This window comes from Pezoporus flaviventris, unplaced genomic scaffold, assembly GCF_033815535.1.
Source record: "Pezoporus flaviventris isolate CSIRO_AGI_PZ_B2104156 unplaced genomic scaffold, CSIRO_AGI_Pfla_v1 ptg000012l, whole genome shotgun sequence".
Classification (NCBI taxonomy): Eukaryota; Metazoa; Chordata; class Aves; order Psittaciformes; family Psittacidae; genus Pezoporus; species Pezoporus flaviventris.
The window spans coordinates 1,227,125-1,255,000 of NW_026892560.1; the positions used below are offsets into that span (position 1 = coordinate 1,227,125).

Here is a 27,876-nt window from a genome sequence, read left to right on the forward strand (position 1 = left end):
TCAGAGGCTGCGGCGGGACAGACGCGCGCCGCGTGGCCGGGCAGACCGCATAGAGGAGACGGGCTAGAGAGGCGCCCGGCGAGGGTGGGACTACCATAGAGAGGCGGGTAGAGGGGTCGCGGTGGAGGAGCGCCGCCTGCAGGGTGGGAGGTATCAGAAGCGGGTTCATCCCAATGGGAGAGGTCGGTAGCGGGGAGGGAAAAAGGGGGAGAAGCGGAAAAGGAGAGGAAAAAGAGGGGAAAGGGGAAGAACGAAGAAATAGGAAGGGGAAAGGAAGAGGGAAGGAAGGGGAAGAAGGAGGAATGGGGAAGAAGGTGGAAACGGGAAGAGTGAGGAAACGGGAAGCAGAACAGCGAAGAGGGAAGAAGGAAGGGAAAAAAGAAGGGGAAGGAGGAGGGAAGAGGATGGAATGGGGCAAAGCAGGAATGGGGCAGAAGGGGACAAAAGGGGATGGAAAGGGACAAAGAGAGGGACTCCTCGCTAGGGACCGTAGTGACAGGACAAGGGGTAACGGGTTCAAACTGAAATGGGAAGGTTAGATTGGATCTAAGGAAGTTCTTTACAGTGAGGGTGGTGAGGCACTGGAATGGGTTGCCCAGGGAGGTTGTGAATGCTCCATCCCTGGCAGTGTTCAAGGCCAGGTTGGACAGAGCCTTGGGTGCCATGGTTTAGTGTGAGGTGTCCCTGCCCATGGCAGGGGGGTTGGAACTGGATGATCTTAAGGTCCTTTCCAATCCTGACTGCTCTATGGTTCTATGAGAGGATGGAAAAGGATGAAAGGGAACAGAACGGGGCAGAAGGTGATGGATAGGGATAAGAAGGAAGGGGTGGAAAGGGGCAGAAGGGGACAGCAGGGAATGGAAGGGATGGAAGGTGATGGAAGAGGGCAGAAGGGGATGGGAATAGGAGGGAAGGGCCCCCCCGCCCCGCTGTGCCACTGCAGCCAAGCTCCTGCCCTGGGTGGGTTTTTTTATTCAATCCCGGTTTCCACGGGAACAGACCCAAAATACAAAAAAACAACAAAACCCAACGGAGGGAACGAGGAACCAGCCGAGAGTTACAAAAGAGCCGCGGGGCTGGGAGGGAGGGACCCCCCCTGGGACACCCGGCACCAGAAGGCACGGGGGGGCCCTGGAGCTGGTCCCCGCTGTGGGCGCCCGGTCCAGGAGCCCCCCGGGTCAAGGATGGATCAATCGGAGCCTGAGGCGGAGTCTGAGGAGCTGCGGCGGGGGCTGGGGGCTCCCTCCTCCTCTGAGTCCTGCGGGAAGGGACAAGGATGCGGCGTCAGCGGGGACACACAGCAGGGATGGTGGGGTCAGCGGGGGATGAGGTCCCCACTTCTACCATGGAGGTAGCACACAGAAGCCATCCCCAGTGCGGACCATGCCCAGCCCTGCAGGCAAGCCCCATGGCAGGACTGGGGTGAGGGTCCCCACCAGCGGCAGGGGCTGCCCCAGCTCTACCCCACCTCCTTCTTGCTCTCAGCGGAGGAGCTCTCATCGCTGGACACAAACTCTTTGCTCTTGAAGCTCTCGTTTGAGCTCTTGGCCGAGGACTTGCTGGAGGACAGAGACTTGGAGCTGGTGCCTTTCCTCTCCGCTTTCCCCTTCAGCTGCTTCTCCTGCTTCTTCTTCTTCTTCTTGGACCTCTCCCTGTGCACGGTGAGAGGGAGGGGACGTTACCACCGACCCTCGGCCCAGCCCCACGGAGCTTCCCCCAGCCCAGCACTCACGCCCGGGAGCTCTCCGCCTTGCTGCCCACGCTGTATTCCTTCATGGCCTTCTCATAGTCCCTCCTGGCATCTTCTGCCTTGCGATCCCACTCCTGCCACAGGAACATGGGAATGGTGGGAATGGCTCCCTCGTCCGGCATCAACAGAGCTTCAAACTACCCATCTTTCTTGTGCTCCCTCCTTGGACCAAGCCTGTGCTCAACCAACAGCCTCAAGCCATCACCTCCCCACAGCCATGGGAACCTTCCTCACCTCCCATCTACGGAGCTCCAGGTTCTGGCAACCAAACAAGGGCCTCTCTGTCCTCCCCATGTCTACCTTCCCTTTATCCATCCCTCCCACATCCATCCTCCACCCTGAGCCAGGCTTGGCTCCCCCCACCAGCAGACCAACCCATGAACCCCATCCCTCACCTCTTTCTTCTCCTTGGACATGGCTTTCCAGAGCTCCCCGGCCTTCTTGGACAGGTCTGTGATGCTGATGCCAGGGTGGTCGGACTTGATGCGCTCACGGCTGGCGTTCAGCCACAGCATGTACGCAGACATCGGCCGCTTTGGCGCGTTTGGGTCCTTCCCCTTCTTGCTCTGGGAGGCAAGAGCAGAGGGAACCAGCGTGAGAGGCTCAACCAGCATCACCCACTGCAGCTCTGGGGACGTGGGGCCGCCCCACAGCCACCAAAGGGCCAGCTCTTGGGAGATCAGGCTCCCAACAAACAAAGGGACAGGACAGGCCTTTGGGAAAGGTTCCAGGCTCTGGAGCCAGGCTGGGTCAGCCTGGACAAGAGAAGGCTCCTGAAGGGGAGACCTGAGAGCAGCTCCAGTGCCTAAAGGGGCTGCAGGAAACCTGGAGAGGGGCTTTGGACAGGGGCCTGTAGGGACAGGCCAAGGGGAATGGCTTTAACCTGCCAGAGGGGAGACTGGGATGAGCTCTTAGGCAGAAGCTCTTCCCTGTGACGGTGCTGAGGCGCTGGCACAGGGTGCCCAGAGAAGCTGTGGCTGCCCCATCCCTGGCAGTGTTCAAGGCCAGGTTGGACACAGGGGCTTGGAGCAAGCTGCTCCAGTGGAAGGGGTCCCTGCCCGTGGCAGGGGGTGGAGCTGGAGGAGCTCTAAGGTCCCTTCCAACCCAAACCACTCTGACTCCTCCACAGGAGGCAGCGGAGCCAGGCTGGGCCCCGGCAGGTGGGAGCTGGTGAGGGGGCAGCACAGGGGCTGTGGCATGGCCCCGGCTGGGCTGCAGCAGCAGCAGGGCCTCAGCCCCTCACCTCCGGGTGTTTCCTGCGGGCCTTGCGCTCTTTCACCACCTTGGCTTTCTTGGCCGGTTTCTTGTCGTCGTGGTCGCTGTCGCCGTCACCGCTCGAGGACGTGGCCGAGGCGTTGCTGTCGAACCTGGGGGCCCAGCACAGGGCTGGGGGATGCAGCAGCACCGGGGGCACCAGGCCCTGCTTTCAGCAACCCCCGCCTCCAGCAGCCCGTAAGCGGGAGCCTTCCGGCGCCGAAGCTGCTGTGCTGGTGCTGAGCAGCCTCCAGGGACCCTCCTTCCAGGAACACGGCTCCATCCCCACCTCCTGCATGGTTTCGGCTCCCCCAGCTCCTCCCCCCGGCTGGACCTGCTCCTGCAGCACACTCGGTGCTCGCTGTGCTCTGCTCCCGGTGCAGCGCAGCCTCTCGCCCTCCCTCCCCCAGCTCGAAGCTGCATCCCAACCTCATCCTCGCCTCCTCCCACTGCTCTCTCTGCTCTGGCTGCCCAACGCCTCAGCAGGAGCCACCCGATGCCCTGAGTGCTGCTCCAACCCCTGAGAGCCCTCTAATGTCATTAGGATAGAGCGAGCCCACACTCTGAAGCCCAGGGGTGTGTAAAGTGATGCCGGCTGCAGCATCCCCAGCGCTCGCAGCCCCGCACAGCACCTTCCAGAAGCTTCCCCCACAAGAGACCGGCCCAGCCCCTACTCACTCTTCCGCCACATCATCGTCCTCTTCCCCGGGGTTGAAGGACTCATCTGGAAGCAGAGCACAGGGTCAGCTCTCAGCTTCCCCCCACCTGAGCACCCAGAGCCCAGCGGCCCTCACCCGTCTCCTCCCCGGAGCCGTCGCTGCTGTCGTTGGCATTCTCCTCCCGGATCTTGCCCTCCTCCTTCATCCTCTCCAAGTAGGCGTCGTGCTGGTCCTCGTCCGAGTCGGCGTATTCATCATAGCTCTGCTTCATGCCCTGCGGGACGAGCAGCGTGAGGAGCCCTCCCCATGGCCCAGCTCCAACCCCTCTGGGGACTGCAGCCCCCAGTGTCCCACGCAGGCATGGCCCCAACCATGCAGGGCACTGCAGCAGGGACTGGGAGCAGGGACCAGGAGCAAGGACCAGGGAGGACAGGGACCTCCTGCTCTCAGCAAGGCTCCAGAGGAAGAGGTAGAAAAGTTATCAGAGTTAGCTGGGGGCCCCTTTTGCACACCATGCTGCAGTTACTGGGTTAACAGGGGCCACCACCAGGCCATGCAGAGGAAACCTGCACCAGGAGGAGGAAGAGGAGAAAGAGGAAGGGGTATCGCACGGACCTTTTTCCTCTACAAGGGCAAGGAGAGAAGAGAGAGGTGAAAACTAACAAAAGAGAAGGGCAAAGGAGCAGAACCGAGAGGGGAGAGCACCCAGGCTGGCAGGGGCTGCAGCTCTGCAGGGACAGGTACCTCCTTCAGGCCGCGGTTCTTGATGTTCAGCTTCTTGGCATTGACGAAGTCGAAGAGCTTCCCATACTCCTCCCTGCGGGACAGGGGGGTGAGGGCCGGGGGCAGAGCCTGGGGCAGCGTGCCCTGACCCGCACCCACCTCTCGATGCTGCTGAAGGTGTACTGCGTGCCCTGCTTGGTCTCAATCTCGAAGTCGAAGGAGCGGGTGGTGGTGGTGCCGCGGGCGAAGTTGACGAAGCTGATCTCGTCGAAGCGGATGTGCACGGGCGGCTTGTGCACGTAGATGAACCCGCGCTCCAGCGGGTACAGCAGCCCCGAGCTCGCCTTGTACGAGCAGGTGATGCACTGCGCGCCCGAGTGCCTGCGGGAGGCCTGCCCTGAGCACCCGCGGGGGACCGGCACCTCAGAGCCCCGTGGCTGCTCCTGGCCCCACACGCAGCGCCCTCCGAGCACAGCAATGGACAGAAAGAGGGGCCAGATCCAGGGCCAGGGAGGGCTCTCAAACAGTGGCCTCAGCCCCCCAGAGCAGCAGCTCTCCCATCTTAGGAGCTCCCCATGAGCCATCAGTGAGTGCTTGGGCCCAGAACCTCCGCCGTGTGCTGGGTTGCATCACCAGAGCGTGAGCAGCAGCTCAGGGAGGGGATCCTGCCCCTCTGCTGGGCTCTGAGGAGACCTGAGAGCAGCTCCAGTGCCTGAAGGGGCTGCAGGAAACCTGGAGAGGGGCTTGGGACAAGGGCCTGTAGGGACAGGCCAAGAGGAATGGCTTGAACCTGCCCGAGGGGAGACTGAGCTGAGCTCTTAGGCAGAAGCTCTTCCCTGTGAGGGTGCTGAGGCGCTGGCACAGGGTGCCCAGAGAAGCTGTGGCTGCCCCATCCCTGGCAGCGTTCAAGGCCAGGCTGGACACAGGGGCTTGGAGCAAGCTGCTCCAGTGGCGGGGTCCCTTCAACCCAAACCACGCTATGTTCCTATGAGGAGGCACTTGCCTCACAGCAGGAAGATCCCACATCCCCCTGTCCCTCGGCCAGCAGCAGCAGCGTTCCTCACCCCTGGAAGTTCCCGGGCACGGTGATCTTGCGGTTGACCAGCGCCTTCATGACCCTGCTGACCATCTCGTAGAGGGACCCCGACATGTTCTTGGTGAGCCGCCCCTCAAAGCGTTTCTCCACCTCCTCCCTGTGCAGGCGCAAGGCCGTGGTGAGAGCAGGAACACAGCAGGTCCCTCACCTCCCTCCCGCTGCCCCAGAGCCAGCCCAAGGAAGGGGCCGGGCAGGAGAAGAGCTCACTCATTCATGTTGAGGGTCAGGGAAATGTCCTCATCCTTAGAGAAGAGCAGAATAAGGAAGTGGTAACGGGTCTGGCCTTGCTTTATCGGGGGGTCCAGGCTGATCTGAGGAGAGAAGAGGTGTTGAGGAGCTGAGATTCCCCTGCACCTCCCCGTTGCCACCCTCCCCGGGGCAGGGCAGGCCCCGGTGCCCCCCTCACCACAAAGAACATCTGCCGCTGGTCCTTGTGCGGGAGCAGGAAGAGGCGCAGCACCGTGGTGTAGGGGATCTTGTAGTCGAAGGTCTTGCCATGCAGGTGCAGGAACGTGGGGTAGATGCGGATGTCGTAGCGCCCGCGCGGCGTCAAACACTGCAGCTCCCGGAAGATGCAGATGGCATCGCCCGTGGCCTGGATCACATCCGCCTTGGAGAGCACGTTCTGGGCGAAGGCCTGCGAGGGGACGGAGCTGTGGTGGGGAGGAGGGACCCAGCTGGCCCCAGTGTGGCCCCGGAGCAGCCCCACAGCCCCCTCACCTCCACCGGGTCCACGCCGTCCTCCTGGGTTGGGGGCACGTAGAAGCGAACCTCCATGAGCGAGACGTCGGCGTCATCGTTCTGGTGGAACTCCAGCGTCACCTCGTTCTTGCCCGTGGTGCACTGGGACACGTTGCTCAGCGGGATCTCGAACACCGGCTGCTCCCCGATGTCAAAGGACAGGAGCTGCCCTGCGCCGGGGGACGCGCCCGTCACAGCGGGACCTGACCCACTGCGGCCCCAGACCCATCTCCAGCACTGGCCCTCCTCTCCTGCCTGCATCACCCCTGCATTCCCTGCCTCATCTCCAGGCTTCCTCCTCCTGGCTGCAGCCCCGGGGATGGGCACTGATCAGGCATGAACAGGAAGGAACCATCTGTTCCCATCTTCCCTTGGTCCCAGTCACAGGGCTGAGCCACCAGCTCCCGTGGCTCCCCCAGAACCTGCCAGACCTCGCAGCTCCCACCCTGACTTTCCCTTTACACAGAGCATTCCCTGCTGCAGGGAATCCCCTCCCCTGCCTCCCCTGGATCTGCCATCTCCTGCTCTCCCAGGCTCCATCCTGCCACCATCTCCACTGTCCCCAGGACACCCCAAGCTAGCAGGTGGCTGCCTGAGGCACTGCAGGCACAGCCACGCCGGTGGGAGCCCTCCAGCAGGACTCACCTCCAAACCTGACCGTGCCCCAGTTCCAGCCCTTCACACACAGATCCTTCTCGGTCAGCTCCAGGCAATAGTGGGTCTTGAAGAAATCCGAGAGCTTATCGAACTCCTGGGATGGGGCAGAAGGAGGGGGTGTCAGAAACCACCACACACGGGCTGCTGCCACCTGGGGCCGGGGCACGACCCAGCACACGGGCCTGGGGCCCCAGGAGCTGCCCCTGGGGCCGGGCACTCACCGACTCCCGGAACCCATCGTACTTGTAGACGTGGCCGTTCTTGGTGAGCAGCCTGAGGCCGTGGCCCAGCGCCACGCGCCGCCACACGCCCTCGGCCAGCTCCGAGGCCTGGATGTTGTCCACCTTCCCCGTCTTGCTGTTCTTGAAGATGACGCCCTGGCGGCTCAGCCGCAGCCGCCCATCGTTCTGTGGGGCAGAGCCACGGCCCCGTCACCGTAGCGCCCCCTAACCCAGCCTTGCTCCTTGCACCCCTCAGCACCCCCCTTGTTGTCCCCAGGCCCCACTGAGTTACAGGGGACCCGGCAGCACCCACCCCGTCCCCTGGGCCCCAGCGCCAGCCCCACGGAGCCCCCGCAGCAGGCACGGGGGGCGCGGGAGCTGCTCCAGCTCCGTTCCCAGCCGCACCCCGGGCGCTCACCATGGAGCCCTTCACCTCCTGGTAGATCTCGTTGAACTCCAGCGTGTCGGCCATGGCGGGCGCCGGGACCGGGGGCTCGTGGAGCCGTCAGTGCCCCCCCGCGCTGGCATCTCCCGGCAGCTGGGGGGGGGGGGGGAGCGGGGGGAGGATGGATCCCGGCTCCGCAGGGCCCGAGCCCGACCGCGACCCCCCGACCCGCTCTGATGGGGGGGGGCCGGACACCCATGGCCCCGCTTCCTGCCCCAGCGCAGCCACGGACCGGGCCCGCACCCCCTCCCCCCCGCACCCCATCACTGGTGCCGCCCCCGCCCCCGGTCCCCTCCATCCCGGCCCTTCCCCTCCCGGTGCCCCCCCCGCACCCCAACCCCACCCCCGCCCCCCCACCCCCCATCATGGCCTCCCCCCCCATCCCCGGGCCCCCACCCCCGCGCCTACCCCTCTCCCAACCCCACCGGATTCCCCCCCCCCTCCTCCCCCCTCCCGGTCGTCCCCCCCCCCCCCCCCCCGGTGCTCCCCTCCCCCCCCCCCCGCACCGCCGCCACTTTCCCGCCTGCGCAACACGAACCTCACGCGGAGCCTCCCCCGGGGCCGCCGCTGCCGCCGGAAGTCACCCCCACTTCCGCCATAGAGAGGCGCCGCTCTGGCCGCCGCTGCCGGAAGACCGCGCTGTCCAGGCAACGGGGCGAGACCATAGAGCGCCCGGAGGACTCCGCCTAGAGAGGACGCGGCGCTCGGCGCCCGCCCTGCCATAGAGCTGGTCGAGGAGCTGGGTAGAGCGGCCGCTCCGCCCGGCCGCGCCTGCCACGCCCGGTACCATACAGTTGACGGTCAGCGCCGGGCGGACCCGGCTCCCCCATGGGGAACCCACAGACCGGCACCCCCCAACCGGGCACCCCTAATGGAGCACCCCCAATGGGGCACCCCCCAACCGGGCACCCCAAACCGGCACCCGCCAATGGGGCACCCCCAAACAGGGCGCCCCAAACCGGCACCCCTCAATGAGGCACCCATAGACCGGGACCCCCCCAGTGGGGCACCCCGCCAATGGGGCACCTCAAACCGGCACCCTCTAATGGGGCACCCAGCAGCCGGGCACCCCAAACCGGCACCCCACAGTGGGGCCACCCATAGACCGGGAACCCCCCGTGGGGCACCCCCCAGTGGGGCACCCATAGACTGGCACTCACAGACTGGGAACCCCAATGGGGCACCTCAAACCGGTACCCCCCAATGGGGCACCCCGCAGCCGGGCACCCCAAACCGGCACCCCCTAGAGGGGCCACCCATAGACCGGGAACCCACAGTGGGGTACCTCAGACCGGGCACCCCTCAATGGGGCACCCACAGACTGGGAACCCCCAATGGAACACCCCCAAACCGGCACCCCCCAAACTGGGCACCTTAACCCTGCACCCACAGACCTGGCACCCCCAAACCGGCACCCCAATGTGACGCCCTCAGTGGGGCACCCGAGAAACACCGGGGGGGGGGGGGGAGCAGCCCAAACCGGGCACCCCCACATCAGCACCGCCGCCCCCAGCACCCCCAACCCGGACCCAGCTCGGGTACACACACGGGGGTGTCCCCCCCCCGAACCCCGCCTGCCCCTCATTCCCCCCCCCGGCCGTGACCCCGCCCCCGACCCGCCCCGTCCCGCCCCGAGCTGCCCGCACCAGCCGCTGCTGCCTGCACCCTGCCCGCAGCACCGCTCCCTGCCCGCACAGCCTCGGCACCAGCCCCGCTGCCCGTACCCTGCCCGCACCCTGCCCGCATTACCCCTCTCGCTGCCCGGCACAGCCCATCCATCACCCCACCGCCTGACCCCTGCCCGCTCCGCTGCCCACCCCGCCACCCACCCCGCCTGCACCACCCTTCTCGCTGCCTGTACCGCTGCCCGCTCGTGCCCTGCCCACATCCCCGCTCCCACAGCCTGAACACCGCCCTCGCTGCCTGTCCCCTGCCCGTCCCACCTCATCCCCCCCTTTCTGCCCGTCCCCTGTCCCTGCCCGCACCCCGATGCCGGCCCCGCGCCGCTGCCCGCCCTGGGCGATGCAATTCTTCTCGTACGAGACGCCCAAGTCGGTGGTGGTGAGGAGCTGGGTGGTGGGCGCCACGCACCGCGCCGTGCAGCTCCTCATCCTCGCCTACTTCATCGGGTGAGACCCCGGGGGGCCCCGGGGACGGGGCGGAGGAGGGCCGGGCAGCGCGGGGACACGAGGTGTGACAGTGCGGGTGCCACCGTGGGGCCAGCCGGGAGAGCGGGGACGGTGATGGGGTCAGAGCGGGGCTCCCCGGGCGGTGACAGCGGCCACGTCAGGTCACGGGTGGGTGACAAGCGTCTGTCGGGGGCACCCTGCGCCACTCGTGCCGGGGTTGCCGGAAGGCGCCGGCAGCTGTCGGGGGTGCCGGGGGCTGTCGGGGGATGCCGGGGGCTGTCGGGGGGTGCCGGGGAGCCCGTCCCAGCCGTCACCGTCCCCGCGGGTGCTGTCCCAGCTGGGTGTTCCTCCATGAGAAAGCCTACCAGGTGCGGGACACCGTCATCGAGTCCTCGGTGGTCACCAAGGTGAAGGGCATCGGGAGCTATGCGGGGCGCGTGCTGGACACGGCCGACTACGTCACCCCCCCCCAGGTGAGGCCGCGGGACCCCCCCATCCCACCCCACCCCGCACCCCCCCTCCCCTCCCCGGGCACTGGGGGTAACGGTGCCGTCCCCGCAGGGCACCTCCGTGTTCGTGGTGGTCACCAAGCAGATCCTGACGGAGCAGCAGGCGCAGGGGCTCTGCCCCGAGGTGCGGGGCTGCGGGGGCAGAGGGGGGGCGGCATTGGGGTGACAGCGCCCCCCCCCGCTCATCACCGCCCCACAGAGCGAAGCCGCGTTCCGGTGCCGCAGCGACCGCGACTGCCGCGACAGGAGCCCCACCAGCGGCAGCGGTGAGGGACGGGTAGCCGAGGACAGCCAGCTCAGCGCACCCATGGGCTGAGGCCGCCTCCCTCCGTGCACCCATGGGTGCTGGGGCTGAGACCGCCGGCTCAGCGCACCTATGGGTGCTCCGCAGGGCTGCTCACCGGCCGGTGCGTGCCCTACAACGAGACCCTGCGCACCTGCGAGATCCGGGGCTGGTGCCCACCCGAGGTGGACACGGTGGACGTGTGAGTGACGGGGACGCGGGGGGACACGGGGTGCACGGGGGTGCGTGTGCCCCCGCCGCGTGCCCAGGGCCACCCCGTTGTCCCCCCCAGCCCCATCATGCTGGAGGCCGAGAACTTCACCCTCTTCATCAAGAACAGCATCCGCTTCCCACTCTTCGGCTTCGAGAAGTGGGTGCCCAGGGGCCGGGTCGGGCCGCGGAGCCACCCTCCCGGCGCCGCCTCACGGCCGCGTCCCCCCCAGGGCCAACCTCCCCCCCCCCGGCGCCGGGGGGGACCTGGGGCGCTGCCGCTTCCACCCGCAGCTCCAACCGCTCTGCCCCATCCTGCGCCTCGGGGACGTGGTGCGGCTCGCGGGGCAGGACTTCCGCACGCTGGCCTCCACCGTGAGCCGCGCCGGGGCCGTGGGGCAGGGGGACACGGGCCACAGGGCACAGCGAGTGGGGCGTGGGGTCACAAAGATGCGGGATATGGGGACACGGGTATGTGGGATGGAGGATGTGGGGACATGGCGGGTGGGCATGAGGATATGGGACAGAGGAACATAGGGTGTGGGGACACAGGGATGTGGGATGCAGGGATACAGGGGTTTGGGGCAGGGGACGTGGGGACACAGGGATGAGGGATGTGGGGACATGAGACACATGGGGAAGTGGGACATAAGGGCATGGGGACGTGGGATGCGGGATACAGGGACGCAGGGATGTGGGATGTAGGGAGTGGGATGTGAGGACATTGGGACATGGGGTCACAGAGGAACATGGGTGTGGGTGCACAGGGTTTGGGATGGAGGACACAGGATATGGGATGGAGGACACAGAGACATGGAGACACAGAGATGTCTTGGGGGACACAGGGGTGAGGGCCATGGGTCTGCATGGACACCCATGGGGTGACACTGGCCCCGCGCGGTGGCGCAGGGGGGGGTGCTGGCCATCAAGATCGGGTGGGTTTGCGACCTGGACCGCGGCGGGGAGCGCTGCCTGCCCCACTACTCCTTCACCCGCCTGGACGGGCTGTCCCACGCCACTGGCTACAACTTCAGGTACGGCACGTGCCGGCACCGGAACGCGCGAGTGCCACACGTGTGCCCCATGGCCGTGTCCCCACGCAGGCACGCCCGGTACCACCACTGCCAGGACGGCCCCGAGCGCCGCACCCTCACCAAAGCCTTCGGCATCCGCTTCGACGTGCTGGTGTACGGCCACGTGCGTGTTGGGCCAGGGAGGCCATGGGGAGGGCTGGGGGGGGGGGTTGGGGGCCCCCCACCAACGGGATCTCTGCACCCCCAGGCCGGGAAGTTCGGCATCATCCCCACCCTCATCAACACGGTGGCAGCGTTCACCTCCATCGGTGTGGTGAGTTGTGGCCGTTCTCAGCCCCTTCGTGGCAGCATCTCCCTGGGTGGTGGGGGGAGCCCCCCTGTGCATAAGAGGGGGCCTGGGAGATGCCCTGAGCACCTCATAGGTGTGGGGCAGGGTGGCTGTGATGCTCCATAGTGATCGGGAGGGGTGGTGGAGAAGAACCCCGCAGACATGCAGTGTGCAGACACAGCAGAGCCCCAGCCTGGCTCCATGGGGGGCTGTGGGGTGTCAGCGGGTGCCCCATAGCGCCCCCCCCCACCCCAACACTACCACCCCAGGGCACGGTGCTGTGCGACATCATCCTGCTCAACTTCCTGAAGGGAGCCGAGCACTACAAGGCCCGCAAGTTCGAGGAGGTCAGTGGGGCTGGGGCTGCCATGGGGCTGGGTCAGGCCACACAGGGGGATGTGTGGGGCTGGATGGGAGGTACACGCTCAGGCAGTGCCTCTGACCCCTGCGGTGCCCTGGCCATGGGGCAGGGACTAACCCAGGCCCACGATCTGCCCCCCAGGTGCCAGAGGCAGACATGGTGCAGTCCCCGGGCAGCCCCACGGCGCCGGCCCCCGGGGGGCTGGGCCTCTGCCCCCGGGACAAGCAATCCACGGACTCTGGCACCTTCTCCCTCGGCCACTAGCACCAGGCACAGGGATGTGGGGGGGACCCTGGGCTCCGGCGGTGTCCCATAGGGGCCACCCAAGGTTTGCACTGGGGCCACGGTGCCCAGGACTCATTGGGACCCCCAAGAAGCTCCAACTGCCCCATCTGACCCCGGTGCCCACCCTGGGTGCCCCAGCCATGTCCCTGTGTCCCAGTGCCCATCACTGCGTGTCCCAGCCCTGCCCATGTCCCCAGGGTGCCCCAAGCCCTGAGGTGCCACTTTCCCATGGGCCTCCCCCACTTCCCCAGGTCCCTGAGGCTCCCACATCTCCACCCAGGGTGGCCGGGAGGGCTGGGGCTACTTCCTGGGTCAATGGGTGCTGCTGGGTGCCAGGGCTGAGCCCCCTGGAAGAGTGTTGAGCCCCCCAGTGACCCCAGCACCCCCCTGCTCCCCCAGCCCCACACCGGGGGCTGCACCCCCTACCCCAATAAACCTTTGGCACACTGCACCCAGTCTCGAAGCTGTGCTGGGGAGGGGTCATGAGGGGTCTGGGGGCAGCGAATGCCCAACCCCATAGCAGACACTGGAGAAGCCCCAGGAGTGGGAGGTGCTGCCCAGTGAGCAGAGGGGTCGTCGATATTTATTCCCCCCCAAATGCACCCCAGCCTGGGGCAGAGCTCCCCCAAGTCCAATAGAAAACAGGGTTTTGGGGTGCGGGGCTCAGTGGGTCGCCTCGTCTGGGGTCTCGGTGCCGGGGGCTGCTGCCAGGGGGGTGCCGGCAGCCCCCAGCTCCTTGGCTTGGTGCCGGCACTCGCGGGCCACCACCACGGGGCTGACGAAGGCCAGGAGCACCACGGCAATGAGCCCCAGGTTCACCTGTGCGGGTCAGGGTGCAGGGTCAGGGGTGCTCACCCTACCCTAGGGGTGCCCTGGGCCAGCCTCACAGACCCCCCCTGGTCCCCAGTGCTTGGTGCAGGACCCCCATTCCCTGTGGGGCAGGACCCACCCAAGGGGCAGCCCCCCACCCCTCCATGGGGCAAGACCCATTCCCCATGACAGGACCCCCATCTCCCTCTGGGGCAAGACCCATTCCCCATGAGACAGGACCCCCATCTCCCTATGGGGCAAGACCCATTCCCCATGAGACAGGACCCCTGTCTCTCTATGGGGCAGGACCCCCACCCCTCAATGAGGCAAGACCCATTCCCCATGAGACAGGAACTCCACCTCCCTATGGGGCAGGACCCCCACCCCTCCCGGGCAGCCACTCACGTAGAAGGGGTCCCCTTGAAGTGGCCCCTGCACCAGCGCCACGCAGGGGTACTGCAGCAGTGCCACCAGCGCCGACAGCGCCATGGCCAGGCCATAGAGCTTCCCGAAGTGCTGCGGGGGGAACCTGCGCCGCCACGCGCCGTGTCACCGTGAACCACGGCACCCTGACACCCCCACCCTGGCCCCACCACCCCCACGGTGACCCCAACACTCTGTCCCCTGCCACCCCTCCAACCCTGCCACTATTCCCCATCATCCCAGTGACCCCATCACCCTCTCCCCTGCCACCCCTACCCTGTCCCCTGCCGCCACCCATGCTGCCCCCCCCCACCCTTGGTGCCCATGCGCCGCTGGTGCCCGCACTCACGCGATGGCGAGGAAGGCGGCGTTGCCGCCGTAGAGGAAGGAGCGGCTGAGCACCTGCAGCACGAAGGTGCCGAACTGGACGGGCAGCACGGGCACGGCCGCGGCGATGGAGAAGAGCAGGCCCAGCACCACGGTCACCACCAGCGACAGCACCGACGCCTGCAGGTCAGCCAGCGCCCCCAGGGCTCCTGCGGGACCGCGGCGTCAGGGCTCGGCCTAACCGGGGACACGGGGGGGGGGAGGGGGTGGCAGCGCCGGGACGGGGGCGGTTACCGTCGGGGTGCGGGGCCTTGCCGCGCTTGTGCCGGTCGAGGATGAGTCCGTTCCAGGGCGCGCAGAGCACCCCGCAGAGCTGGGTGAAGGCGAAGGCGTTGGTGTAGGTGCTCACTGCGGCGGGGGGGACGGGGGGGACACGGGGACAGCGTCAGCGCGGGCCGGGCGCGCTCCCGAGTGTCGTCCCCGTCCCCCCGCGCCCGCACGTACCGAGGCCGGCGTCGCCGCGCGCCAGGCGCTGCAGCCCCGGGTTGAGGGTGCCGATGAAGAGGTAGTGCCGCAGCTGCAGCGCCGACAGCCACGCCACGTGCCACGCGAACCGCGCCGAGCGCGCGCACGCCGCGAACGGCACCGCGGGGGGGACGGCGGAGCCTGCGGGGGGGGGGGGGGGGGGCGGGAGTGTGAGACACGGGCACGTGCGCGCCGGCAGGCCCCGCCCCCCGCAGCCCTTGGCCCCGCCCACCCCGCACGCGTAGGTGTGGCCACGCCTACACTTCCTTTATCTGAGTAGCACCGCCCACCCATCCCGCCACACCCATCCACGGCCTGAGGCCACGCCTCCGCTATCTGCACAACCCCGCCCGCCTCATTTACATAACCAGCACCCCCTGTGTGGTCGCGCACATGGTCACGCCCCCCCCCCCCCCGCCCCAGCCCCGCCCCTCACCTCGGGGCGCTACCGGCTCCAGCGGCGTCTCCTCGGGCCCCGCCTCCCCCGGCGGCCGCTTCTCCTCGTAGGTGCGGTAGGAGCGAGACCGGCCCGGGCAGCGCAGCCTGGGACCAGCACGGCAGCCATGGCACCAGCACCGCAGCCATGGCACCAGCACCGCAGCCATGGCACCAGCACCGCAGCCAAGGCACGAGCACGGCAGCCATGGCACCAGCACGGCAGCCAAGGCACGAGCACGGCAGCCATGGCACCAGCACGGCAGCCAAGGCACCAGCACCACTGCCATGGCACCGGCACCGCAGCCAAGGCACGAGCACGGCAGCCATGGCACCAGCACGGCTGCCATGGCACCAGCACCGCAGCCATGGCACCAGCAATGCAGCCAAGGCACCAGCAACAGGGACCACCGCCCAGCACAGCACGGGAAGGACCAACCCGCACGGGACAGGGCCACCATTGGGTACCAGTGGGAGTCATCACCACCCACCACAGGATGGGACCCAAACCCATGGGATGGGAACCACCACTGAATACCAATGGGATCCCTCACCACCCATCTCAGGATGAGACCCACCACCACCCATCATGAGACAGGACCCACCACCCATGGGATGGGAAACACCACTGGATACCAATGAGCAATGGGACCCATCACCACCCACCACAGGATGGGACCCACAACCCATGGGGGGGGAACACCAACCATCCAGTATGGGGCCCACCACCACCCATCACAAGACAGGACCCACCACACCTGGGATGGGAACCACCATTGAATACCAATGGGACCCCTCACCACCCATTTCAGGATGGGACCCACCACCACCCATCACAAGACAGGACCCACCACCCATGGGGTGGGAACCACCATTGAATACCAATGGGACCCACCACCACCCACCACAGGATGGGACCCAGCACCACCGATCACAACACAGGACCCACCACCACCCATCACAAGACAGGACCCACAACCCATGGGATGGGAACTACCATTGGATACCAATGAGCAATGGGACCCGTCACCACCCACCACAGGATGGGACCCACCACCACCCATCACAAGACAGGACCCACCACCACCCATCACAAGACAGGACCCACCACCCCTGGGATGGGAACCACCATTGGATACCAATTGGACCCATCACCACCCACCACAGGATGGGACCCAAACCCATGGGATGGGAACCACCATTGGATACCGATTGGACCCATCACCACCCACCACAGGATGAGGCCCACCACCTGTGGGGTGGGAACACCAACCATCCAGTATGGGGACCACCACCACCCATCACAAGACAGGACCCACCACTCCTGGGATGGGAACCACCATTGGATACCAATGGGACCCATCACCACCCACCACAGGATTTGACCCACCCCCCGTGGGGTGGGAACACCAACCATCCAGTATGGGGCCTACCACCACCCATCACAAGACAGGACCCACCACAGGATGGGACCCATCACCGTCACCCATAGACCCGCCACCACCACCACCCCCCCCCACCACGGGATGGGTGCTGCTGCCCCATGGGGCAGAGGCAAGGCCTTCCCTACCCGTAGTTATAGGCGGGGGGCAGCGGGTAGGGGATTCGGGTGCGGGGCATGAGGAAGAGGGTGCGCAGCAGGTGCCAGGCGCTGCAGGCTGCCATGAAGAGGAACATGGTCCGCAGGGACAGCCCATGCCCATACAGCACCTACGGACGGGGACGGGGACAGGACAGGCTGGTCGGCCACCCGCCATTGTCCCACCCTGGGGCCACAGTCCTGTATAGCCCCACTGTGTCCTCATGATGGCCCCAGCAGTGGCTCAATGGTGGCCCCGGCCATGTCCCCAGTGGTGGCCCAACTGTCACCATCTCTGTCCTCAGCCCTCCTCACGGTGCCTGTGCAGGGGCTGGGCCCCTGGGGACACCCAGCACCCCGCTGTGCCCACCTTGATGATGAGGAAGATGGCAGATGAGGAGTCGAAGGCCCCATTGTAGAGGGTGATGATGATGGAGCGGTACTTCCCAAAGAGATTGCCCACCTGGCATGGAGAGACCCTCCTGTGCCATCAGGATCCCCCAGCACCGGGTGTCCCGGCCACTGACTGGGGGTCAGGGTGCTGGGAGCTCACCTGCATGTTGGTGAGGATGAGGAGGATGCCACCCACCGACAGCATGGACATGGCAGGGAAGAGCAGCACCGACAGCCCTGGAGACACAGGGGTCAGCGGGCACAAGGGGGGTCCCCAACAGGTCCCCCCCAAAGCCCACGGGGTCTCACCTGGGGTGGAGAAGGCAACGAGCAGGGTCCCGCAGGTATAGAGGGAGCTGCAGGGTGAGGACAGTGGTGACAACTGGGGCAGGGTCCTGGGGAGGGTGGCACCCCCACACCCCATCCCACCCAGCACCCCAATATCCCATGAATGCTCCTGGGGACACCGGGGGAGCCCTGGGGACATCAGGGAGACCTGAGGGCATACAAAGGGCTGGGGGCAATGGGGGTGTGGGGGACACACAGGGGACAATTTATGGCATTGGGGGGCAGGTGCCAGAATGGGCTGTACCCCAACATCAGCACCATTGGACAGTGTGGGTCCCCCTGGGCTCACATGGGGGCTCCCCCCACCATGGGTCCCCCCGCACAGGCAGGGCCCTGACTCCCCCACCCCGCCTGCCCTCTCCGATAACACCCACACTTGATAACAGCCCCAGCACCCTCACAACACCCGTTCACACACCCCCCCAGCACCCAGGGGTGACCCGGCACTGCCCCCCACTCACATGGCAATGAGGCGAGCAACGGTGGTGCCGAAGCGGTCAAAGATGAAGCCCATGGGGAAGGTCATGAAGTTGTTCATGAAGGAGCCGATGGTGAAGACCAGGGAGAACTGCTCATCCTGGCGGCTGCAGTCTGCGGGGCGGCCGTCAGCAGGGACAGGGACACGGGGACACAGGGACACAGGGCACCCCAGGGCATACGGACAGTGGGGACACAGCCATGGGGACATGGGACAGCCCAGGCAATGGGCACAATGTGGGCATGGGGCACTGCAGGACATCAGGACAGTGGGGACACGGGCACTGGGATAGTTGGGACACAGACTACTGCAGGGCATAGGGATAGCAGGGACATGAGGCACCATGGGGCATCAGGACAGTGAATGGGACATGAGATTTGGGACAGTGGGGACACAGGCATGGGGACCATGGGGAAACATGTGCGTGACACCCAGCACACACAGGAGGACAGCAGGGATATGGGGACACGGCACCGCAGGACATGGGAGAGTGGGGACCCAGGGATTAGGACAGTGAGAACCTGGGGCACCACAGTGCATCAGGGACACGTGGCACCCGGGACACGAGCACCCCAGGACACAAGCACCCCAGCAGTTCACCGCTGGGGCCATACCGAGCTGCTCGGTGCCGTTGGGGCCGGTGGGCTGGCACCACTCCTTGAAGTACTGCAGGTCCTTGAGGACGAAGACGAGGGAGGCCCAGCCGAAGATGAGGCCGCAGAAGGCGCCGCACTCCAGCAGCCCCGAGAGCAGCGTCCCCAGGCGCTTGGGCAGCCCCGCGCTGCCCCCCGCCATGGCGCCGGCACCGCGGCCCTGCCGCGCCTGCAGGCACACACACACCGGTCACTGGTACCTGCGCTGTAACACCCAGCACCCACACCGTGGCACCCAGCACACGTAAAGGTCACCAGCACCCACACCGGGTCACTGGCACCCACACTGGGTCACTGGCACCCACACCGGGTCACCGGCACCCACACTGGGTCACCGGCACCCACACCGGGTCACTGGCACCCACACCGGGTCACCGGCACCCACACTGGGTCACCAGCACCCACACCGGGTCACCAGTACCCACACCGGGGCACTGGCACTGGCACCATGACAGCTGGCACCACACTGTGACAGCACCCACACCGTGACACCTGGCACCCCCACTGGTCACCAGCACACACACCGGGACACCCACACCATGACACCCTCAGCACCTGGGCACGTGGCCAGTGGGCAAAGGCCACCGTGGTCCCAGCAATGCCCCATGTCCTGGCCACCGGCGGCTGGCACTGGTCCCCAGCATGCCACAACACGGGCAAGGACCCTGCTTGGCACCGGGACTTTGCACAGGTGTGTACATGGGCTCACACAGATGCACACGCATGTACACGGGCTCACACACATGCACATGCATGCACATGGCCTGGAACCCCCCTGTACCCCCCACCCACCTGCAGAAGGCCAGGCCTTCCCGCTGTCACGGTCGCCGCCGCCGAGCTCAGACCCACACCGCACGCCCGCACCGGCACAGACCCCACTAATCTGCTGGGAGCACCCATGGCCCCCGCCGGGGCTGCCGGGCCCCGATAGCGGCTCGGTCCCCTCCCGCCGCACGGGGACCCCCCCGCGGCCGCCCTATCTGCCGGCACCAGCCCGTCCCAGGGACCGGCCACCTCCCCTGGCACGGCCGCGGGACCGTGGCGCGGTGCCGCCGCACACCCTGGTGTGAGCACCGCCAGCACCGCACCCCCCGGGACACCGGCACCCCCCGGAGCTGGCACAGCCCCTGGGAACCCGGCGTGTCCCAGCGGGGGCCCTGGCACAGCCCTGAGCACACGGGCACTGTGCCCGGCGCTGGCACTGCCCCCGGGACAGGGAACCACCCCTTGGGGCCCCGGCACAGCCCCTGGGGACACAGCACAGCCCTTGGGGACACAGCACAGCCCTGGGGACACAGCACAGCCCTTGGGGACACAGCACAGCCCCTGGGGACACAGCACAGCCCTTGGGGACACAGCACAGCCCTGGGGACACAGCACAGCCCCTGGGGACACAGCAAAGCCCTGGGGACACAGCACAGCCCTTGGGGACCCCGGCACAGCCCCTGGGGACGCAGCACAGCCCTTGGGGACACAGCACAGCCCCTGGGGACACAGCACAGCCCTTGGGGACCCCGGCACAGCCCTTGGGGACACAGCACAGCCCTTGGGGACCCCGGCACAGCCCCTGGGGACACAGCACAGACCCTGGGGACACAGCACAGCCCTGGGGACACAGCACAGCCCTTGGGGACCCCGGCACAGCCCCTGGGGACACAGCACAGCCCTTGGGGACCCCGGCACAGCCCTTGGGGACACAGCACAGCCCCTGGGGACACAGCACAGCCCTTGGGGACCCTGGCACAGCGCTTAGGGACCCGGTACAGGCCTTGAGGACCCCAGCGCGGCCCGTGGGGACCCCAGCATGTCCCTTGGAGACCCCTGCTTGGCATCTCCGGGACCTTGTGCCACCGCCGGGGACCCAGTCATGCCCCCAGGGACCCTGGCACAGTGCTGGGGACGGTGACACGTCCCCTGAGGACACCAGGTCACCCACCAGGCACCCCAACGCTGCCCGGGGACCCTTCGCCCTCATGGAGACACCCGGTCAAAACCAGCCAACCCCCTCACGTGGCTGGGACCTGCCGTCCCTTGGTGTCACCGCTGTGGCCGGTGGCAAGGCCACGTCCCCGGCCTGGCCCCAGCCCCACTCACCCGCCCAGAGCCCCCCACCGAGAGCGGTGCCGGTGTCCCGGGGTCCCGTCGGTGGCCGGTCTGGTGTAATGGCCGCTAATGAGGCCTCATTACAGCGCCGGCGGCGGCTAAAGATTAACCAGCCCCGGGCAGATGGTGCCGGGCCCGGGGGGGCAAGAGCTCAGCGGGGACAGCGGGGCGGCAGTGGGGCATTGCCGGGGACCCCTCTGCACCCACTGCGTCATTGGCCACCAAAGCCATGATGGCAGCCCCGACATACCCGTTACCCCAAACCATGCTGGTTATCTCAAACCATACCGGTGTCCCCGAGCCGTACTGGTGTCTCCTGACCATACTGATATTCCCAAGCCCTACTGGTCTCTCCTGGACATAGTACTGACACCCCCCCCCCATACTGGTAACACCCCCACAAGGGACCAGAGGATCCGGAGCCCTGGCACTGGTGCCCCCAGCCCCTCCCAGCTGTGCTGGCCCTGCCGTGTCCCCCAGGGCACCCCGAAGAGTGACTGGGGTCAGATGGGGACAAAAGGGCGCCCCTCCCGCGCCGTGTCCCGGGGCTGGCTCCGACCTCCTTCGTTTTAATCATTAATTGTGGCCGAGGCCGGTTCCGTCCTGCAGGGACCGGCGGGTCCCCGCCTGCGGGAGCGTGGCTTCTCCAGGGGCTGCTCTGGGGCTGGGCTGCGGGTACCCTGCGGACCCTGCCCACGCCGCTGCCCTCCCGTGGGGGGGGTGGGGGGTGGGGTGCCCTGGAGGGGGCCGTGCCCCACTGGGCAGGGCTGGGGGCAGCGGAGTGGGGCGAGGGGACAGGCGGGCGGGCGGGCCCCTGCCTTCGCCCGCGCACGGAAGGGGGAAGCAGCCCTGGGGGGCAGCAACCAGAGCCCTGAGAGGCCTTACGGAACTGGGACGGAGAGCACGTGGTGGCGGGGTCCGGAGGGGCCCCCCGGGCATAGCCGTGCCCCACGGCCCCGACCCAGCCCCGCGGCCCCGGCCCCACAGCCCCCCCCCCCCCCCGCAGCCCCGCAGCCGCTCTCCCCAGGCCCCCGGAACCGGCCCTAGCCGGGCCCACGCGGTTCCCGCGCTCCGCTCGGCTCCTCCCGCCACCCCCCCCCCCCGCTCCGTCCGTTACTCACCCTCGGCGCGCGGCCCGGCGCGGCGGGGAGGAACTGGCGCTGCCCCGCGCGTGCTCCCGGTGCCGCCGGTGCCGCCGGTGCTGCCCGCCCCTCGGCGGCGGGCGGAGCGGCCCTGCCCGGCCCCGCCCCCGGTGCGGCGTTGCAGGAGTGCGGGGGGACGGACGCGGGAGGCGGCCCCGGTGGAACGGCCCCGGGGCACCGCGTGGGGCCGGGTCATGTCCCGGGTGAGGCCCCTCCCCGCGTGCCCCCTCCCCGCCGCGTCAGCGCCGCACCCCCCCGGACCCCCCCTTCTTGCTGATGTCCCTGAGGTGCCCTCCAGCGGGGTCACCTCAGGGCCACCCCTGGGTCACCTTCAGTCACCCTTAGGTCACCCTGGGAGACCTTGAGCCACCTTAGTTCACTCTTGGGTCACCCTCGACCACCCTTGGGCCAGTATGGACCAGCCCAGGGCCACCCTTAGGCCACCTTAAGCCCCCCCTGGTTCATGTTGGGCCACCTTGGGTCACCCTTGGGTCACCTTTGGTCACCTGGGCCACACCTGTGTCACCTTGGGTCGCTTCAGGTCACCCGTGGGCCACCTTAGACCACCATGGAACAGCCCGTGCCATCATTAGGTCACCTTGGGCCACCTTAGGCCACCCCTGCGACACCTTGTGCCACTGCTGGGGCTGTCCCCATGCACACCTGCCTCCACCTCACCTTGAGCACTCCCCTGTCCCTCCCACCACCTTCTTCTTGGCTGCCCACGTCAAGTCCGCTCTTCCATCCATCCGTCTGTCTGTCTGACTGTCTGTCTATCTTCCCACCACCTCATCCTTCCGCCCGTCCATCCACCAGTGTTTGCAACCGCCCATCCTATCCCCACCCTCCAGCCCATCTGTCTGTCCATCACCCACCAGTCTGTCCGTCACCCATCCATCTGTGTGTCACCCATCCATATGTCCATCACCTGTCCATCTGTCTGTCACCCATATAACCGTCTGTCACTCATCCATCTGCCTGAGACCCGTCCATCTGTCCCCCTCCCGGACACATCTGTCCCCAACCTCAGCTCCATTCACCCTCGCTCCCATTCAGTGTCTGTCTCTTCCACCACCCTCTGCTTGCCCTGCCCATGCCCTGCTGGCCCTCCTGCCTTCACCTGCCCTCCCTCCACTCGTCCAACCCTCTGTACTTTCCTGTTGTCCTCCATCTGTGCATCCCCCCATCCGTCCATCCTCTCAAGCTGTCCTTCACCTCTCTGGCCCTTTATCCAGTTGCCTTCCACCTATCTGCCTGTCCCTCTGTCCTATCCTGTTGTCCTCCACCTGTCTTGTCCCTCTGTTCTGCTCTCAGCTATCCTGTGCTCATCCATCCATCCATCCATCCATCCCTCCCTCCCTCCCTCCCTCCACTGCCCACCCCTGCTCACCCCATCCCCATGTCCCCATGGAGTCGGACCGAGCCCCCCCGGGCTGTGGGGGGAACCAGTGGCACCGGCGGGGCGGTACCGGATGGCAGCCCCTGAGTCAGCCCCGCGCCTCCCGCGCGCGGCCCACGCGTGGCGGCCGCGGCAGATTGTGGCATTTCACACGCCGGAGCCGGCGCCGCAAACACGCGCCGGTGCCAGCTCGTGCGCCGCAGCCTGGCGCGGACACGCGTGTGCCCCCCCTCGCACCCCATGTGGGCCTCAGTGCGGGGCACAAACCGCACCGCCCCGCGCGGGGGGTGCCGCTGTCCCGGGTGGGAGCGGCGCGTTCGGCACCAAGGACAGCGCCGGCGGCAGCACCAAGGACAGCGCCGGGTCCTGCGTGGGTGCGGGCCGGGACCCCCCGAGCGCCGTGCGCGCCCCCCGCCGCGGCACCCACCGAGGGCAGCCCCATGCGGGGGGTCCCGAGCTCACGGGGGTGCAGGAGCACGGCCCGCGAGCCCCACGACCGCAGCCCCCCCCCGCACCCCACGGCAGCCCCACGACACGGGCGGGGGCGCAGCCACAGACAGCGGCGTCCTCACCGCGGGTCACGCCCCCCCCCCCCCCCGCAGTGGGTCCCGACCAGCGGCCTCCCCCTCCGAGCCCCGCCTCGCCTCCCCGGGCCCCCCTGTGTGTCCCCCCCCACGCGTGGCAAGCCGGCCCCGCAAGGGTTAATCGGCGGGGCCGGCGGCGGGGGGCGGAGCGCGGCCGCCCCGGGATAAGGCGCGGCGCGGGGCAGGGCTCAGCCCCACCGGAGCCACGGGCAGAGCCGAGCGCAGAGCCGAGCCCACCCGTGCCCGCAGCCCACCCGTGCCATGCCCCGGGGCGGCGGCCGGGGCGAGCGGCCCCCCCGGCAGCGGCCATGAGCCCCGGGGCAGCGGGCAGCGCCTGAGCGGCGGCCCCGCCATGCGGCCCCCCACGGCTCGGGACCTGCCCCAAGGTAGGCGTGGGGGCGGCGGGGGCCCACGCGCGTCCGTTGACCCCCGGCAGGGCGGGGGGAGCCGCCCCGCGGAGCGCGGTCCCGGCTCGGGGCGCTCCGGGCTCTTTTGCCGGGGCGCCCGCGGTAGCGCGGGGTGCGGGTGCCCCGGGGGGTGCGGGGTGAGGCCGGTGCGGGGTTACCCCACCCCCCCCGTGACCCACGGCGGCACCGAGCACCTCCGGGGCTCGGAGCCCGGCGTGGGGGTTCCCCACGACCCACGGAGCGCTCGATGCCAGCCCGGGACCCCAATCCGGGAGTGTGGGTGCCCTGCCCCCCACGGGTGCCTGGTGCCAGCCCAGCCCGACCTGGAGGTGCCCCATGAGCCACGGGGAGCTTGATGCCACCCCAAGAGCCCTTCTCCAGGGTGCGGGTGCCCCGCGACTCACAGGGTGTCGGATCCATCACGGGACCCCCATCCCGGGGTGCAGGCACTCCACGACCTACCCGGTGCCACCCCCGGACCCCCATCTTGGGCTGTGGGTGCCACATGGGGTGCTCGATGCCCAGGCCCCCCAGCTCCGAGTGCGGGTACCCCAGGGGGTGGTCGATGCCACCTCAAGCTCCCCCACCCTGGGCTGTGTCTCCCTCTAGACCCACAATGCAGCTCAGTGTGAGGATGCCGCTGGACCCACAGCGCACCCCAACCCCCCCCCATCCCTACTTGGGGTGCTCGAAACCACTCCGAGCCACCCAATCGCGGTCAGCGCGTGCCCCACACCTCACCCGGGTGTGCACCGCGGGTTCCATGGGGTACCCCGGGGCTGCGCAGTGGTTCCATAGCAGGACTTCGGGGGGTGGGGGGTGTGGGGTGTGTGTATGGAAGGGGGGGTGCACCGGGAGCCGGTGACTTCAGCTCCCCACTGAGTCAGCCCGCGGCGACGGGGGAGTGACAGATGGGACGCGGGTGGGGGGCGCACGGCGGTACGGGGCTGAGCAGATGCCTCTGTGGGTGGGTGGGTGGGTGCCCCCCCCCTCCCCATAGCGCAATAGGGGGAGGGGAGAGGGGGGTGGCCACCCTCCGGTGCACCTCCGGTGCACCGGAGGGGGCCACCCCCCTCTCCCCTCCCCCGTTACCGAGACCATCCCCGCATCCCGGGCATGGGGCCAGGCGCCCGGGGTTGAATTATGGATGAAGCTCTCGGGTTGCAGCCCCGAGGGGGAATGGATGGATATGGAAAGGAAAGGGGGGGGGGGGGGAGTGTTGGACGGGATGGGGGGGGGGGGGGATGAAGCGGCGGCTGCTGCTCGTGTCAATGGCGAGAGCGTCAGCCCGCGCGCCCACGCGTGCCCCTCCCCGCACGTGGCCGCGGCACGCGGGCACGTGGACACCCCACACCCCCCCCCCCCTTTGTCCGGTTGAGGGGGGGTCGGGGGGGTCGGTCCCATGGGGTTCATGGTCCCATGGAATGGGGATGGTCCTGATGGGGGCAGAGGGGTAGCTCCATCGGGTGGGGATGGTCCCATGGGAATGAGGTCCCAGGGGGTGAACACAGACATGGGGGTCCCTGGCCCCGTGGGGTGGCCAAGGAGCCTTGGGGGTCCCATGGGAGTGTAGCTGTGGGTAGCAGGTGTGGCCCCAGAGAGGTCCCAGGGGGGCAGAAGTAAATGAGGGGGGTGGTTTTGGGGTGCCTAGCCTGGATGGTCCTGCAGGATGGGCACAGAGTGATAGGGTGGGCATGGCCTTGTAGGGCTCCTGGGGGGAAGTGTGGCCCTGCCGGCTCCTGGGGCCATGGTACTATGGGGTAGGATGGCTCTTGGTGGGAGGCATTGGGGAACACAGCTCTGTGGGGCTGGTGTGGGCCTGGGGGGTGCTTCTAGGGGTACTCAGTGCTTTGAGGTGGGCATGGATGTGCAGGATGGGCATGGCCTGATGGGGTAGGCATGGGCTTGGGGCCTCCTGGGGCTGCATGGCCCCATGGGTGGTAATGACCTTGGGGTTTTCCATGGACTCCATGGCCTTATGGGTGGGCATGGCCCTTGGGGTCTCCTATGGGTGTCCAGCCCTACAGAGTCATTGTAGACCTGGAGCTCTCCACGGCTTTATGGATGGCACAGTGCTGGGGGCCTCCATGGGGCTTCCAGCCCTATGGTGCAGTCATGGCCTAGGTGTTCTCCATGGGCTCCATGGCCTTGAGGGTGGGCATGGCCCTGGGGAGGTCCTATGGGTGTCCAGCCCTGCGGGGTGGTCATGGCTGAGGAGCTCTCCATTAGCTCCATGGCCATGAGGGCGGGCACGATCCCGTGGGGCTTCATGGCCATGAGGGTGGGCACGACCCTGCAGGGCTCCATGGCCATAGGGGTGGGCACGATCCTGTGGGGCTTCATGGCCATGAGGGCGGGCATGATCCTGCAGGGCTCCATGGCCATAGGGGTGGGCACAATACTGTGGGGCTCCATGGCCATGGGGGTGGGCACATTCCTAGGGCTCCCTATGGGGCGCTGCTCCCTTGGGCAGGGGGGTGCAGGGGGGCCGCGGGGGGCGGCGTTGCCGCGCGCTGACCCCGTGCTGACGCCCCACTGTGCCCTCAGGCGGGCGCCTGGCGGCCCTGCTGCTGGCGCTGGTGTGGGTGCCCGGCGGGGCGCCCGCCTGCCCCGCTCTCTGCACGTGCTACGTCTCGCCGCCCACCGTCAGCTGCCAGGCCAACAACTTCTCCTCGGTGCCCGCGGGGCTCCCGCCCGGCGCCCGCCGCCTCTTCCTGCAGAACAACGTCATCGGGGCGCTGCGGGCGGGCACCTTCGGGCCCAGCACCGTCACCCTCTGGCTCTACTCCAACAACATCTCCTCCATCCAGCCGGGCACCTTCCGCCACCTGCCCGCCCTGGAGGAGCTCGACCTGGGTGACAACCCGCACCTCCGCGTCCTGGCCCCCGACACCTTCCACGGCCTCCGGCGCCTGCAGGCGCTGCACCTCTACCGGTGCCAGCTGGCCACCCTGCCCAGCGCCATCTTCCGTGGCCTCCACAGCCTCCAGTACCTCTACCTGCAGGAGAATGGGCTGCTCTACCTCCAGGTCCGCCACGGCCCTGGGGCTGCCCCAGTGCGGCTGTGGGGTGCCTGTGGGGCAGGGGAGCGGGGGGGTGGGTGATGACTTTGGGATGTGGGAGACCCACGGGTCAAGGTGATGGGTGTCACCCACAGAGCAGGGACACGGGGTGGAGTGATGCCCACAGGGCAGGGTGATGGCTGACACTGTGGAGTATGGGCACAGGACAGGATGATGAGTGGTACTAATGGAGTAGGGATACAGGGAAGAGTGATGCTCATGGAGATGAGTTGTGGGACAAGATGCCGGGTGATGTCCATGGAGCAGGGAGGCAGGACAGCATTATGGGTGACGCCATGGAGTATGGACATGGGAGAGGGCAGTGGGTGATGCTCATGGAGTTGGCTTGTTGGGTGGTGCTCATGAAGCAGAGACACAGACAAGGTGATGGCCATGGGGCAGAGTGATGCCTGCAGGACAAGGACATGGGGCAGGGCTCTGTGGGACACCCTGGGTGCTCCCCCCATTGAGCGATGTGGGGCAGGGCCTGTGGGGCTGCACACCCCCGATACCAACCCCTTGT

The 27,876-nt window shown here is 67.7% G+C and overlaps 4 protein-coding genes across 6 annotated transcripts in view; 2 read left to right on the top strand and 2 right to left on the bottom strand.

Annotated features, from left to right (window-relative positions):
* Positions 1-1,107: 1,107 nt before the first annotated feature.
* On the bottom strand, positions 1,108-8,171 carry SSRP1 (structure specific recognition protein 1). 2 transcript variants are annotated; one of them, XM_061451015.1, is made up of 17 exons: positions 8,085-8,171; positions 7,520-7,639; positions 7,102-7,287; positions 6,869-6,974; positions 6,203-6,393; positions 5,889-6,119; positions 5,690-5,793; positions 5,451-5,579; positions 4,546-4,767; positions 4,408-4,480; positions 3,799-3,937; positions 3,683-3,728; positions 2,994-3,117; positions 2,146-2,316; positions 1,733-1,824; positions 1,469-1,652; positions 1,108-1,258 (listed from the first exon to the last, which is right to left on the bottom strand). In XM_061451015.1, the coding sequence occupies exons 2-17, from the start codon at positions 7,571-7,573 to the stop codon at positions 1,190-1,192; spliced, it is 2,121 nt and encodes a 706-aa protein (XP_061306999.1). In that variant the 5' UTR covers positions 7,574-7,639; positions 8,085-8,171; the 3' UTR covers positions 1,108-1,189. The 2 variants fall into 2 exon arrangements, with proteins under 2 accessions (XP_061306999.1, XP_061307000.1); XM_061451016.1 differs by lacking the exons at positions 1,108-1,258; positions 1,469-1,652 and having other exon boundaries at positions 1,817-1,924.
* Positions 8,172-9,501: 1,330 nt separating this feature from the next.
* On the top strand, positions 9,502-12,681 carry P2RX3 (purinergic receptor P2X 3). 2 transcript variants are annotated; one of them, XM_061451020.1, is made up of 12 exons: positions 9,502-9,675; positions 10,013-10,148; positions 10,237-10,308; positions 10,384-10,450; positions 10,576-10,669; positions 10,760-10,837; positions 10,911-11,052; positions 11,587-11,711; positions 11,781-11,874; positions 11,959-12,024; positions 12,309-12,386; positions 12,542-12,681. In XM_061451020.1, the coding sequence occupies exons 1-12, from the start codon at positions 9,536-9,538 to the stop codon at positions 12,662-12,664; spliced, it is 1,215 nt and encodes a 404-aa protein (XP_061307004.1). In that variant the 5' UTR covers positions 9,502-9,535; the 3' UTR covers positions 12,665-12,681. The 2 variants fall into 2 exon arrangements, with proteins under 2 accessions (XP_061307004.1, XP_061307005.1); XM_061451021.1 differs by having other exon boundaries at positions 10,911-11,010.
* A 469-nt stretch (positions 12,682-13,150) lies between these two features.
* SLC43A3 (solute carrier family 43 member 3) lies at positions 13,151-19,609 on the bottom strand. The gene is given in 15 exon segments (XM_061451025.1): positions 13,151-13,227; positions 13,230-13,334; positions 13,337-13,504; positions 13,901-14,024; positions 14,321-14,454; positions 14,540-14,653; positions 14,750-14,911; positions 15,207-15,313; positions 16,776-16,915; positions 17,155-17,247; positions 17,338-17,414; positions 17,487-17,533; positions 17,987-18,116; positions 18,618-18,825; positions 19,449-19,609. Coding segments are annotated over 15 exon segments (1,779 nt in total). The 5' UTR covers positions 19,557-19,609; the 3' UTR covers positions 13,151-13,165.
* Positions 19,610-24,067: 4,458 nt separating this feature from the next.
* The window catches only part of RTN4RL2 (reticulon 4 receptor like 2), a 4,765-nt gene continuing 956 nt past the window's right edge, over positions 24,068-27,876 (top strand). Inside the window, exons 1-2 of the mRNA XM_061451018.1 lie at positions 24,068-24,270; positions 26,839-27,320. Coding sequence (XP_061307002.1) covers positions 24,237-24,270; positions 26,839-27,320 — 516 coding nt within the window. The 5' untranslated portion in view covers positions 24,068-24,236. The remainder of the gene's footprint in view (positions 24,271-26,838; positions 27,321-27,876) is intronic.

What these genes read in the sequence shown, in the direction of transcription:
- P2RX3 (XM_061451020.1), top strand. Translation starts at nt 9,536, where the DNA reads ATGCCGGCCCCGCGCCGCTGCCCGCCCTGGGCGATGCAATTCTTCTCG. An exon ending in ATCCTCGCCTACTTCATCGG is followed by an intron (nt 9,676 to 10,012) that starts GTGAGACCCCGG and finishes GTGCTGTCCCAG; the next exon opens with CTGGGTGTTCCTCCATGAGA. An exon ending in CGTTCACCTCCATCGGTGTG is followed by an intron (nt 12,025 to 12,308) that starts GTGAGTTGTGGC and finishes CTACCACCCCAG; the next exon opens with GGCACGGTGCTGTGCGACAT.
- SSRP1 (XM_061451015.1), bottom strand. Translation starts at nt 7,573, where the DNA reads ATGGCCGACACGCTGGAGTTCAACGAGATCTACCAGGAGGTGAAGGGC. An exon ending in GTGCCCGGGAACTTCCAGGG is followed by an intron (nt 4,768 to 5,450) that starts GTGAGGAACGCT and finishes GGCCTCCCGCAG; the next exon opens with GCACTCGGGCGCGCAGTGCA. An exon ending in GACGATGATGTGGCGGAAGA is followed by an intron (nt 3,118 to 3,682) that starts GTGAGTAGGGGC and finishes CTGGGCCCCCAG; the next exon opens with GTTCGACAGCAACGCCTCGG.